Raw genomic sequence first — 14,406 nt, 5'->3', positions numbered from 1 at the left:
CACTTTTATGTGTGAAGATCTCAGTAAAAGAGTGTTAATGTCTAACACGGGTGGGCTTTAAAAAAAATATTTGCATTGGCTTTTAAATGGTTATTTGGAGATGTAGCAGTAAGTTACCTCTGGCAACAATCAGCCGGCTTACTGCTACTACTAATGTTTTCCCCATTTATTTCAGATGTCAAATACAGTCACTGCCTTTTGTATATGTTGTCTAATTTTGCCTCTAGAGGCAAGAAAATAAATCAATATTCCAGACTTTGTTTTGATAGTTAAAACTAATACAAACTAGGCAGGGTTTGGGGGATAACTATTTCATCCCTAGAACACTGCACAGGCTTTAGTAGCCAGTAACAGTTCATTTCAGCTCACACCACTCTACCCTGGTGGTCACGTGGCCCTTTTGATTAAAGGAATGGAAAGTTTTGTGGAGCCATCGGTGGGAGCCAAGTGGAGAGCATCTGGCTGAGTAAGACACTGCTGCATCATTTCGTCACTAATTTATGGTAGCCTCTTGACACTCAGATAAATAGTGGCTGTCACTGCTGTATCATCCTCTGTCCTCCTACTTTTAGTCAAATAACCTTGATTGCGAAAGGCTGTCCACTCTAGCAACTCATTCTTCTCTTTACAAGGTAACATTTTGAGGACAAAGTGAAGCTTGGGACATGTTAGAAACTGGAATCGTGCACCGAGAGCAGAACACATTGTGCACTTTATTCATTTTTGTTGTGGCTGTGTCTTCTGAGGATTTTTTTTTCATGGCGGAAAGAAAATTATGACATTAATAAGGATTACCTTCAATTACACACATACAATAGATTTAAATACTAATTAATGTTTTTTTTTTCTATGCAAAATGTTTATGTTGTGGGACTTCACAGTTTACTTGAACCTCTTATGAACACATTCAGACGTAATGAGCGGTGTTATAATTCCCTTTTATGAAAATGAGGCTTGCAGAATACACTTAGTGCACTGGCTCGGTGTTCAAAGACATCAATGTCCTAGATGACTCTTTTATTTTTTGCTGCCGAGCCCCATCAAGCAGATGCAAAGCCCCATTTACCTGCAGAATTACCTAGAACTCCGAAAGACAGCATTTCTTGCACCCTGTTGTTTTTTTCATGGTGTGCCCTGTGACTAAAACCACAAACCCAAATAAACATGCACTTACCACTGCTGCTCCCAACATCTGGTGCTCTGAACAGGCCTCTTTGCAAATGGCAGGTCTCACGGTGCTCTGTGATTTCATGCTCGCTGCAGGATCATCCCAGACACACAGGCGAACCCTCTCTGTCACAGATTTCACTCAATCATGGAATTGTGCCAGGATTCAAATTGTACTATTGGCATGGCAAAGGGAACAATAGAGCTTTTGCATCAATGGTTGGATTAGCCTCAGATTCCCCCTGCTGAAGCACCACCTGACTGGGACTGGATGTGATAGCAGGTAGAGAACAGTGTGGCTTTATCCTCCCCGTGTAATTCTAGGGCCTTTTCCATTGATCCTGTGTATCTTCCTTGTCAATGCCTCAGTGCATGGCCTGGTCTTTTATGGCGTCTCTGCAGGGAGATGAGAAGAGGAAAGAGTGATTAGGGAGGATTACTTGTCTACCAGTTGTCAGGTGCTAGTTCTAGCTTTGATTTTGGACTTTTTCTGTAAATTGACTGAAAAAAGCCCAATTTGCTTGCTTTATTTGACATGTATATATATCTATATAGAGATATATATTAACAAACTTTCAACTGTATGTTATCGCAGAATGATTTGTACTGTACTGTGATGCATCAAAGCAGATTTAGACGAGAGCTTCACTCTCACAAACCATAACATCACCACTACCATAGAAGTTTTGTTTGACTTTGTTTTTTAGTAAAACGTTAAACTACCACCAAAGTGAAGCTCACTGTTTTCTCATGTTTCAAAGCTAATTACCAAGAATGTGTGCAAGAAAAAATTGTGTGAAGATATTCAATCCTCTATTCTGCTCTTTCATCAAGAAAGCAAATGAAAATGCTTTCACCTCATTGTCAAAATATTCCTTTATGTGACCAGGCTTTAGCAGTTTAATTCAAAGTCGTATCTAGGGCGAATTTTCCGTGAGATGGTCTTCAAACTCAGAGATATTCTTGAGTATATCTCTAATCTGTATTTCTATCTGGGTCTGTGTTTGTGCATATGCCTGCAGTTGCCAGCATCCAGAGACTTCCTGCAGTGTCCGTGATGACTGACATCAACTTCCCCATGAAAGGTCGTAAAGGCATGGTCGATTGGGCCAGGAACTCCGAAGATAAAGTGGTCATCCCAAAGGGCCTCTTTGTTTCCCAGTCAGCAGGTATGTGACTCAACATATACAGTATATCACACAGTCTTATGTGTATCATTCTGCCAGAGTCAGAGCTGCACCAGCAGTCTTCATCTGTAAACTTTGTTTGTCCTGATTAGGGATGCACAGGTCTTAACTTAAAACTGAAAATGATACTTCAGCTACTTGCCTTTAGAAAAAGAAATGTAGGGGTGATGCATTGTGAATATCGAATGAAGGATTCAGCACAAGTAGAAGGAAAATAAATATGTCAACATCCCTGCAGAAGTGAAATGATTTCAGTTGGAATTGATCTGTCTGCGCACTTACAAGACTTTCTCACAGATGCATCAGTCTTCTGTCATAGGCTTTCCTCTTGTTTTATACTGCACTGCCCCTTGTTTTGAGAAAGTGAAACAACTTTCAAAAAGACCATTCTGCTTGCCTGTGCTTATTCAGTTATCCACTCAGCATTTATGGCATCCCTTTAAACACTGCAGTTGCCACCCCATATCTCAATCCAGAGCCAGACAATTTTGTTAATTGGTGTAATCAGTCTTTTCAGGAATATATCAAAGTTAAGAGAACAAGGAATTGATTACGAATCTGTGGAATTTGCTTAATTGCAATCTGGACAGTCGAAAAAGCTGATTCAATAGGAGACTTTTCCCTTCTTTACTTCAATATCTTTTTAGTCTCAAAATTAAATAAGAATTAATTGTCAGAAAAGAAGTATGTTTTCTTCAAGTGATATCAGTGTGAATTGCATTAGCATTGCAAATTAGCAGGTTTAGTCAAGCCTGGTTTTACTGCTAGCTCGCTTTATAAAAAAACTTTGTACTGGATTGAATATATGAAACTGGATATTTTTTGTCTGTGGGTGAAAGGCTGCACTTATATGATGTTTAGTGACTGTGTTATAAAATGAAGCCTTAACTAAATGAAAATCATACAATATCTTTATTGATGTTTCATTTCCTCTTTCAGATATGGAAGGATCACCTGTTTTCATTTTGGGAACTGTCCTCTACAAGACTCTTGGACTCATGCTACCTTCACCAAAGTAAGGCCAATATTTATTCTCATCTTTATTTTCTGGTCTGCTGGCAAGAGATATTATGAGATATTTTGGAAGCTGCAGAGGTGTCCATTTTTATTCATAGTCGTAGATCAAATCTAAAAACAACAAGATGTCCCCTTGGTGGCTGTGATGACCCTGAAATGTTCTACTTCAGAGACGCGAAATTAAGTTTTATATCATTCTAATTCATCTTGGTGTGTACTTCCTAAAGTAAGTTAGAGGTTTGTGTTGACTCTAATTTATAAAATGAAATATACTCACTGTAGCATGGAGTATGTAGTTAATTAAGGATGACGCTAGTGTCTGGAAAAGCAGTGGGATGGCCCAAAGAAACACCTGGTGTCAGCTCCAAGTCAACAAGTCCCTGGCACAGACATACAAGGACAGAGCGGGCATTCCAGGACAGGCCAGCTGACATAGAGAGAGCAGCAGCCCTGTGCGCACGTGGGGGGACGAGCTCATAACGGGATACTGAAGCTTGCCCTCTCCAGACTGACATGTGGATAAGCTTATCAAATGAGAACTTATAGACTTGAAGATTTTTACCTAGCCAGATTTCAAGTTTGAGAGGCTTTGACAAAATAATAGATAAATAATTAACTTTCTTACTTCTTATAAATGTCAGAAGTCTGTTAGTGTATTCTGAGCGGAGCAAGTCTATTGATTCCCATTTTGAAATAAGTGTAGGAAACCGACTTGTACCACGGGAAAAAGTCAAATAATGAACATTTTTAACTCAAGTGCTGTCGAAAGGAGAGTAGACTGCTGAAGTCTCAGTTCTACACTCCTTTTTGTACAAGACAGTTTTCTTCTTGGTGGAAGATGGTCATAAAGTTCAAGCTTTTTAAAATGCAAGATTTTAAAAGGATAAAGAAAAAAGAAAAAAAAAGCTAATTTTGTACTGTATTTTCTGGTCTTTTTTAACCACCGTTACTGCCGCTGTTGTGTAATATGCATCTTAAGAGCCCTTGCTTTCTTTCTTGTTTGGCAGGAAGAAGTTAAGAAGAAAAAATGTTTTTCTAATATTCCGACATTGCTTTTTTTCTCAGGAATCACACAGTTGTGAACTCCAAGGTTATCGCTGTGACCGTGAGACCAGAACCCAAGGCAACTGAGTCCCACCTGGAGATTGAACTAGCTCATTTGGCAAATGTAAGCCCCAAATTTAATTAATGTTCCATCAACAATAAATTATGTACATATTTTTTTGATTCTATGATCATTCATTTTCAGGTTTCTTCAAAATTGAGTTTCTTGTGTTTTGACTAAATGCTCTACAAAGAGCACAGTGCCTATCATCTCCGTTTAGGAGAGACACAATGGCGGTTAATTGGCTCCATATTTAATTTTTAAGCACCCGGTGTCAGGGAGCTGCGCTCGGATAATTACAAGGACAATCCCTTTTTATGATCCAGACTTTTTTCTATTTATCTAAGAGATGAAGCGCATGTAAATCGGAGCATGTCAGCAAGAGTGTGTCGCTGTGTGAATCTGTGACAGTGGAGTCCATGCTCTAATATATGGTTTCTATGTGATTCATGAAGCACATTTCAAAAGATCTACACAGAGGGATGAAAATGGTCAATTATTGTCAGGATTTACCAAAATGCTGTGCTCTTCTTTCATTTCAGGGAACACTGAACCCCTATTGTGCCCTGTGGGACAGCACCATAATGTAAGTGGGCGTCCACTTTCACTGTTGTAACCTACTTTTTCGTTGTTTTTTTTCTTAAATATTTTTTTTGCTGGTAATGTTTAGTAATGTTTAATGTTTAATGGAACAGATGTAAACATGTGGTGTTTATGTTTTGCTCAGGCTTTCATGCATCCCGATTTAAGGCTGTTGTGAATCAGTTTGTGGTAGTTTTCCATATCCCCGAGTCAGTGCTGGTTAGGCTCTACATCTGCAGTGTTCTTGTGGAGCGAATGCCGTCATGATTCCATCAAGACTTTGATATGAGTCACACATGAGTCACAAGTGTGCCCCCTGTGAAATCACAATCCTAGAGATTTCCGATTATATACTTCAACAATTCCATGTACTAGATTAGACTTTTACACTAAAAAACTATGAGCACGTATCTGAAAAATATATATATATTTTTTACAAGCAGTTGCCACAGGAAAATAGAACATTATTCCCTGATTTGCTAGAGTCTCACTCACAAATACTGCAGAACTCTGCAACACTGCACCGCATTAAAACTATTACAAAATAAGCTCCAGAACTAAGCTGTGTCGTACTTACACAGTTACACACCTAATGTATGTTTTTCTCCGAAGATTGTTTTGCTGCTTGCTTTTTACATCGGTGTTATTTTATATGTGTTTGGCATTTGACACAAATTGCTTTACTTCCTCTGCAGACTGCAGTGTTCATATCAAAGTGTTAAATGTTAAAACCAAGATTGTGATCCATTTTTACCCAGAACTATGAACATTCCACTTTTACTCCTATTTTGCCATGAGACTTGTTTACAATATAAGTTAAAAAGGAACGTCTGGCTCGTTAGCCCAAAAAAGAAAGATAAGCTGACTGGCTGGGTAATGGACAGTGGAGAAGCAGGAAATCTCTGGTGGAGTGTCAAGGCAGTGGTGGGCAGGCTGAGCACTGGAAATCTTCAGGCCTGGAGAATTCAAGTGGCCAACTGCAGGTCAGGGACAGAGGAGAGTTTTGGTGTTTCCAGAGAACTGAATCTGTAGGTTAGTGGGTGGATGGAAATATGAAACTGGCTGCCAGAAGGACAGAATATATGCTCGCTGTGTGTGGAGAGCTGCAAAACTGCTGTGGAGACTCTTGCATAGAACAGATCAGTGATGTTGCCCTGGAGATACCCTGAAGCTAGGATATTGGTACAAGACAGAGTACAAGATAGACAAAATTAGCATCACTCAAGAGTTTGGTTGGATCATCCAAAGCCACTCACCATAAAAGTGCTCTGAAAGGGACCACTGTTCCAGCTACATGGCTTAGTTCAAAGACATGTCACCAGTGGCTGGTATACTGGTGAAATACTCTGCTGAAGAACAGCGCACCAAGCTGGCAAATGAGATGCAGGGGTACAATAACTGCCTGAAGTATCCTTGCAAACACGTGAACAAGGAATGTATTTTAGAGGAAGCAAAGATACGGTATACAGAGGGTTAAAAACTTGGTGCGTGCCTGCGTTTCACACATCATGGAAGAAGAAAAATGTGAAACAATGCTGAATGTTGTGGAGGCGCTCAGCCCATGTTTTCTGTGTAACAGAGGAGATTTGCTCAGCCTGTTTAATTTCTGACAAAGTAGCTGCTCAGAGTATGTTTACATAACCCTGTCAATGTTTCTGTCCTTCAGCTGAAGGACCAATGTTATTTGAAAGCGGCTTGCTGTTATTACCGCTATTAGCGATTGAAACCGTAATGTCATAAAGATCAGTCCTGTGTTTAGGTTTGTAGGCGGGTAATGGGATTGGTTGTTTTAAAGACATTGGTAAGGCATCACTATGTTAACATGTTACATAACAGGCTGTCGTCAGAAACCAGTAATGTTTTGACTGAATTTTGTGTGATGTTAGATGAGAGTTTTACCCTATCTGTGCAAAACTTGACAACAACCATGGATGAGCAACCTTAGTCAATAGCTTATGAGGTCGTTTACAATGAAACAGCATGTTAATTGTGTACGGTCTGTGCTCTGGCAAAGCATTTGAGGGCAGCTAGTCTATTTTTGAACTGCAAAGATACAACTAGGACATCTCTGTTCCATTCTCTTTCTTTGACTTTCACAAAACCATGTGTTTAATATAAACATTTTTTTCCAATCTACACTAAGTTGTGTTAGTCAGAGCACCACAGAATGACTCCATGGGATTATAATTATCTCCATTTCAAACAGTTGGCTCTTCCCATTACCCAATAGCAGCCACTCTCAGGACTCATTCATGGTGCAATGTACCATCTGTCAAGCATGTTGGTTCAAACCAAATAAGAGTGTTCACTGTAACAATTTAGGGAGTAAATATGTTCACAAGTACAGAACTGCGGTGCAGAGACGGAACGTGTGAATATTGAGCTGAACAATGCCCACATTTAATTTTCCCGAGACCAGAAGACACTCATGATTTTAAAAAGTATTTTGAGGCTCAGACTAGACATTTGCAATGATAAAAATTCCAAAGCACATATTCTCAAATCTGTGTCCAATTATTTTGTAACTTTTTTTTAGACAGTCAATACATCGTTAGAGAAACTGCAATTTTTGTATTTATGAGGAATTTGAGTCCTCCACTGCCAGAAAGTAATAATTCCTGCTATATAGATGGCAAATGATACAGTCAGTGAGTTTCTGAATAATTTGAAACCATGGATCATAAACAGATGCTGATAAGATATTTGTTAAATCTTTATGTATAGAAAATATACATAAATATATATATGTATATATATATACATATATATAGTTGCTTTGGATAAAAGTGTCTGCTAAATGCATAAACATAAACATATCAATGTATATATATATGTATTTTAATTTTAATTCCTATTTTTTTCTTGACTAAATCATTTAAAATCGGTCACCTGGTTGAGCTACTGAATTGAAATGAATGCCTGGCATGTTTGACTAGTTTTATATGCCAAGTCTATACTTGGAGTGAATCTGCTCCACCTGGCCAGCACATAGGCCATCTAACTACAGAGGAATTCAAAACAATTATTTTGTAGTTATATGCTTTGAAAATCATCTCTGTGCTTATAAGCTGTGTGTGGAAAGACACTTAGTGTCTAACATTTTGATCAGATTGCACATGATTATCTCCTCTCAGGTTATCCAACAGGGTCTAATAGGAGTTTAAAACATCAAACAAAAGAGGACAGCGTTTATTTGTAAAGACTTGCACATTGCTGAGCTAATATTTCTAGGTTAGCATCAGGACTTTCTTACAAAAGCACCTTTAAAACATTAAAAACAACTGAGTTCCTTATTTTCTGTCTCTTTAACTTTCTAAGATTTTTAAATCCATTTCCTGTATTTTAATCTCCATGCTTTTTGTCTGAAGTAATTAATAATATAATCAATTATATTATCTCTATTGATAACAGAACACTTGCGGTTGCAGTGATTAATTATTAGAAGACCCTCTAATACAAAAAAGTAGCACTTTCAAACCTTTTCTTTAGCTTTTATGAAATAATGACCAAAGTAGTATTGTTTAGACTGTGCTACACACCTGGATTTTTACCATACCTGGTTTGTCCCTAGGAACTGGAGCCCTATTAATAATTTATATCTGAAGGCGTGAGAGCAGCTGTCATAGCTTCAGGTTCTACGAACATCTGGATAGCCTGGATTTGAGCCAAACAGGCCACAATAAACACTACCAATTTCTGCAAAGCAGAAGAAGCACCAGAAAGCTCCAATGCCACAGTAGAAGATGGATAAGTGGCATAGAAAGTTTAAGAAGCTTATACTCTTTTAATCCAGCTTTGATTTAATGGTGAATTATAGAAACAAAACTCTCAAAAACTCAAAACTTTAACTCTCAATTTAGAGTTGCATTTTTTCACACTTTTAGTGTGAGTGCTTTCCAATGCTGTTCGATTTTTGATGTCAAGTTTTTTTAGCACATACACCTATTTAAAGACAAACTTGATCAGATTTAGTCCCAGAGGCCCACTTTGGAAGACATTTTTGTTTTGTTTGTCAGGCGAATGCTGATTGTAAACCATCCACTTAGCACGTATAGAGACGTAAACAGTGAGAGCATGTTTCTTTCTGATTAAACCACTCCCGGTTTTGCTTGGGGCGCCCGATTTCACACTTTACTGTAATTCCTGCATACGGCAAAAGAATGCCAACAGCGAGAATATGCAACAATGTGGGCGATGTTTACAATAATTCTAAGCTTCACTTTTGCAGGGACTCATGATGGACTCATGAGGACAAAAACTGCGACATAGTTTAGCGCTTTGTTGTGTCAGAGCACAAGATGTGAGTGGGGGTGTATCACTCTTACACACTGAAGCAGAGCATGAAATACAAATGCAGCATGAACATGCTGTTGTGATGTTTCAGTAGCACTTTATGTAATTATGGTTCTCTCTGATTTGATTTTGTTTACCTCGAAGTAGAAGCGCATGACTGACCAGGATGGAAGTTTTTCAGGCATTGCCATTTCACAGTTAATCAAGTTTACAGCACATCTATTTAGATGTTTTACCACTAATCAGACTATAGATGTCATTCAGTGTACACAGCAGTTATTAAATGAAAGGATAATACACATTGTGGATCTTTTCCTATCATATCCAAACTGAAAGTTCTCTTACTTGTCACATTATGTGAGTTTTGCTTCACTCAGAATTAATAGGATTTTTCCCGCCACATAGAAAAACGCACTTTTCCCATTTTTCTTCCTTCTCATTCAGTTAACGCTCTCAATGTAGCCCACAGGCTGATACAAATTGCCCATCATCAAGAGATCCAAGATGGATGGAATAATTTCCCAGAATTGCCTCTCCACTCTCCTCTGCCAGTCGTTGTGTGTCAGTCTTTCAAGACTTTCTAAAATTGCCTCAAGTGCACAGCCTGTGGCACTCTCCGAACCCCTATCTCAGTGTCTGGATAATCTAATGTGGGCATGCATGGAATTTAAAGAGGTTTGTTTATGCCTAACGATATGCAGTACACGGTGAGCAATGCTCATCGTCTGGCATGTGAGCGCGGTAAAAGCTAAAGGACTGCAGCTTAGTTTGGTCATTTAGCCTTTGCAGCTGCACTACCTTGTTTAGCTTGACTGTTTGACTCATGCATTGAGTGCAGTGCCTTGACATCTGGGTAAACAAGATGGCTGGAGGAACTCAGTTTATGCTACTCAAAGATCAGAATATAAAGAAAGGTTTTTCTCCTTTTAAAAGGTTTAAATACTAATACGTTTATGTCACTCTACTGTTACTGAACCTCCACCTTGACACCAAAATATGTAAAAGTTGGGGCACAATTGAGTTTTATCTCGAATTTCATGTCTTGTAAATTTTGATATAAATGTGTCAATACATCACTGCAGAGACGGAAAGTGGTCAGCAAAGGGTATGTGATGAATGTCAAGCCATCAGCCTCCCTGTGCTTAACATCACCATTGACACTTTCTCTTGGGGGCATTTTATATTCTAGGGCCCCTATGCCCACAACACATCAAATGTAGCGTACAGAATCCCCGGTCAGCGATTGTTCTCCTGTCAGCTTCTCCTTCAGGGACAAAGGGGAAGTAATCATAGAGCCAGTCAAAAGTAAGGACCAGATCGTGTCGAGGATTGTCCTTCCTGGGAGAGTGTTGGATTTGTGGAAAAATTATCAAGACAGTGAGGCATAAGCCAGTCTATCTTTTTTTCTGGAGTGTGGGTTTGCATCTAAAGGGGATTATTTTGCATGGTCAGTAGCATCCTACAAAAAAGGTCATCGCAAGTGATTTTTGATTAAATGCATGAATATATTTATTTTTTTCTTCTTCTGTGTGTTTCTTTTTGTGTTTAAACCCAAGCCACATATAAAGCTTGTTTTTCCATTATACTGTATACATTATACTGACTTCTTTTCTGGGTTTATACAGTTGCACTTGCCAATTGTGGCTTATACCATTATTAAGCTGAGTGAACAGGACAACCCTGTTCTACCAGTTTAATCTACCATTAATGGTTAGTTAATGATTGACAGGCACTTAAGGTTGTAAAGCTTTAGTTTCTCCATTTCTTAAGATATTTTACTTTATATCACCCATTGCTGATTCATTGTGTTGAAAGTCAGGCAAATTGTTTTTCTTCTTGTTGTTGTTGCATAGACATAACATTAGACATATAGTGTCTTAAATTACTTCTAATATCACTTTGTTATCAAATGTATTCTTCCATGTTCTGATAGTTGCTTGTAGTGTTATGATGATCTGTTTGAGAAGTTTTAGAAGGACCTCTTAAAAAGTTTAAAGCAGCCAAACGTTGCATCTTTAAGATTTTAATAGAGCTTTAATTCATGGTTCGTGATTCCAGCTTACTCTTCTGAGACACTTCCTCCTCTTCATTAGGAAGTACAGGCTTTATATATTAAATTTAGTATGACCATTAAAGTGCATTCCAGAACAGTTACTGCTTGCTGGGTAACTACTACATTCTGTCAAATGTCTAATTTCACAAAGATCTTCCTGAGCTAGCTTTATGAGTGAGTCCAACTGGACACTGAAAGTCATTCACTGGCTTTTTGTAGGCATGTGTTGTTTGCTAACACAGGGAAACAGTCGCAACCAAGTTTAGAAGACACGCAATGAGGGGACACATGGTGCAGGTTCATTTTGTGGCTTTGTTGCTGTGCACACAGCCCAGAGCACTGGTTGACTCTGCTTGGAAATGTGCAACTAGCTCCAAGGTTTCCTCCAGGAATAATAAATTCTGCTGCCATATTGATCAAATGACACAGCAGGATTGCCTTGCACAGCACTGCTCACACAAATCAAGAGGCAGTATGCTGTCCTAAACCACTTGCATGCATCTTGTTTTGCCTTTGTCATGAAAGGAAGCCGAGGAGAGTCAGGTGTCTTACTTACAGGACAACAGGTGTTTCTGATAGGGACACGTGTCTGTATCCACATGTCAGTCTGCAGCTGAGCAAAGTTATGTTCCGCTGTCAATACATTTTTCACACAGGATATCTTACCAGTGAGGATTCATTTCTTTTGAAAGCAGAAAATGAGACTGAGAGCGGATGACAAATGCAAGAAAAACGCTCCTTTCATTTCACCTACTAGTGGTGTGAAGTGGGGACTGGCTGCTACCATTTGCGCCGTCTCCGCGGGGTGGTACGAGTTCTGCAGTGTTTTTGATTTTGTCGGGCGTTTCGCTCCGAGGGGCGACAACTTTCGCGCAGAATGATTTTCAGGAATATCCCCAAAATATCTCTGATTCCTAGCGCATGGTTTGACGTGAAGCCGAATAAGCAGATCCTGCGACAGCGTGCGTTTATTTTTTCATTGTATCAGCCTCCCCCTCTCACGCCAGCACAGAGGAACAGAGTATCAATCTGATGCTGTCCGCCGTTTCCAGGGTGAAAATCCCCCTAAGGAAGCACTCAAAAGCTACTAATTAAAACAGTTGAGGGGCAAAAAAAAAAAAAAAGAAAAAAACGAAGCGAAAGGAAAGGAAAAGGCTTGATAACGGGGGGCTTTGAGAGGAAAAAACAGGAAAACTACCGTTGGGAGGGAAATTACCTACAGGAGTAGAAATCACCCACGAAGACGTGAAGGTAATTCTAAACGTTTTCATCGCTAGTACTATGAGGGATTGATGGAGTTTTGAAACCAGGAGGCTAGCTGCTATTTATCTGCGTATGGCGAATCAATCAGCACCGGTCTGCTTGGACAGCTCCGTACGTCCTCCCCCTCCTCCGTGTCTCTGCCTCTCTATCTGCTCCAGCTGAAATGCTGCTTGTAGCCTCACAGGAGCCGTGTCGATTTGTCTGTTAGCTTTCCCCCTCCAAAAATAATAATATATATTAACAATGTGTGCGCTTATCTGATCATATGAGCAATTAAATAGATCGCCGAAGCGATGTCGATAAGTCCTGTGAAGTGGTCGTGTCATCGCTGGGATTAAAAACCTCTGATTGCCTCTGCCTCCTCCTTGCAGGAACGATTCTTGGGGAGCCTGGTCCACAAAAGGATGCAAAACGGTGCTTACAGATGCATCCCATACAAAATGCTTGTGTGATCGTGTATCTACCTTCGCCATTTTGGCTCAGCAACCAAGAGAAATAGTAAGTAGGATATTGATTTCTTATTCAGTGTGGGTTTGGATAGGCTAATGTAAAAGAGAAATGCTGCCTGTATGTGCGCGTGTGCATGCATGTGTGTGTGAGTGTGTGTGTGTGTGTGTGTGTGTGTGTGTGTGTGTGTGTGTGTGTGTGTGTGTGTGTGTGTGTGAGAAAGAGAGAGACAAAGATGGTGAGAATGAAAATTAATTCTTTGGCATGCTAATCCCCTTAAATAGTCATTCAGTGGTAAATGGAGCTTCTGGGGGATATTTTCGAGTTTGCATATAGCCTACTGAAGGGGCATGTTCAAGGGAGGGTGTGTGCATGCAGATGATGGTGTTTCATTTTATCTCCATCAATCAAATATACATTTGGTCAAGGATATATACAGCAGTAGCCTCATTTAAACCTGAGTAACTGTGTTGGTAAGATTTTTACACCACCGTTTGAGCTCATCTGCTGAAAATAGTCACTATAAAAGGAAGCAGAAGCCTCTAATTTCTTATGAAGATAAAGTAGTCAGTGGAACATAGATCACTTGCTGTATTTCCTGTCTTCTGTGTTAATGCACAGCAGGAGCAAAAAAGGAAAAATCTATTTCAATACCTCAAGCAGGCCTGAAGCGTTCAACACAAGAGTGAATAAAATCATTTCTAGCCTAAAGTTGCAAACAATAAGTTGTTTTTTTAATATTGATCAAATGATATTTCTATTTGTATTTGCTTCTTTGTTTCTGTGTAGAACAGCATTATGGTATAGTATGTCTGCAGGTAGCCTCAATTTACAGCTTTGATTGGCCAGCTCCTTTAACTTCAAATGGGACTGGAAAATCACAGACCGAATCAAATAAAACCAATATTTTGGTATTTTTGAGCTGTAAGGTTTTGTAGCATAATCTTCATATATATAGCAGATTAAAAGTTTTGTACATCTATCTGAGCCACTCATAAGCCCACGCACACACCTCAATCCTCACAGTAAATTAAGGAGTCAACTATGGACTATTCAGATTGGTGGTGGTTGTTTTGATTGCTTCTCTCTCTAGGCAGTAATAAAGATTTACTGTCCTGCATGAGCCACATCCAGCCTCCAACTGACTGGTTTGTCTCACTCTGTCTTCTCCACAGACCATGGAGTACTCAGGGGTCCCATCTGTGACATTGATAGTTGGCTGTGGTTTGTCTTGCCTCGCCTTGATCACACTGTCTGTGATCTACGCTGTGTTATGGAGGTAACTTTAACAG

General features: G+C 39.4%; 1 protein-coding gene across 6 annotated transcripts in view; it reads left to right on the top strand.

Moving 5' to 3' along the window:
* Nucleotides 1-14,406, top strand: part of adgrb3 (adhesion G protein-coupled receptor B3) — a 105,792-nt gene that overhangs the window by 73,539 nt on the left and 17,847 nt on the right. For all 6 annotated transcript variants that reach the window (XM_075477765.1, XM_075477756.1, XM_075477738.1 and 3 more), the window contains 6 exons: nt 2,190-2,336; nt 3,294-3,369; nt 4,437-4,539; nt 5,019-5,062; nt 13,039-13,165; nt 14,290-14,393. In XM_075477765.1, coding sequence (XP_075333880.1) covers nt 2,190-2,336; nt 3,294-3,369; nt 4,437-4,539; nt 5,019-5,062; nt 13,039-13,165; nt 14,290-14,393 — 601 coding nt within the window. The remainder of the gene's footprint in view (nt 1-2,189; nt 2,337-3,293; nt 3,370-4,436; nt 4,540-5,018; nt 5,063-13,038; nt 13,166-14,289; nt 14,394-14,406) is intronic.

This window comes from Odontesthes bonariensis, chromosome 2, assembly GCF_027942865.1.
Source record: "Odontesthes bonariensis isolate fOdoBon6 chromosome 2, fOdoBon6.hap1, whole genome shotgun sequence".
Classification (NCBI taxonomy): Eukaryota; Metazoa; Chordata; class Actinopteri; order Atheriniformes; family Atherinopsidae; genus Odontesthes; species Odontesthes bonariensis.
This window is presented reverse-complemented; position numbering and strand designations above follow the sequence as displayed.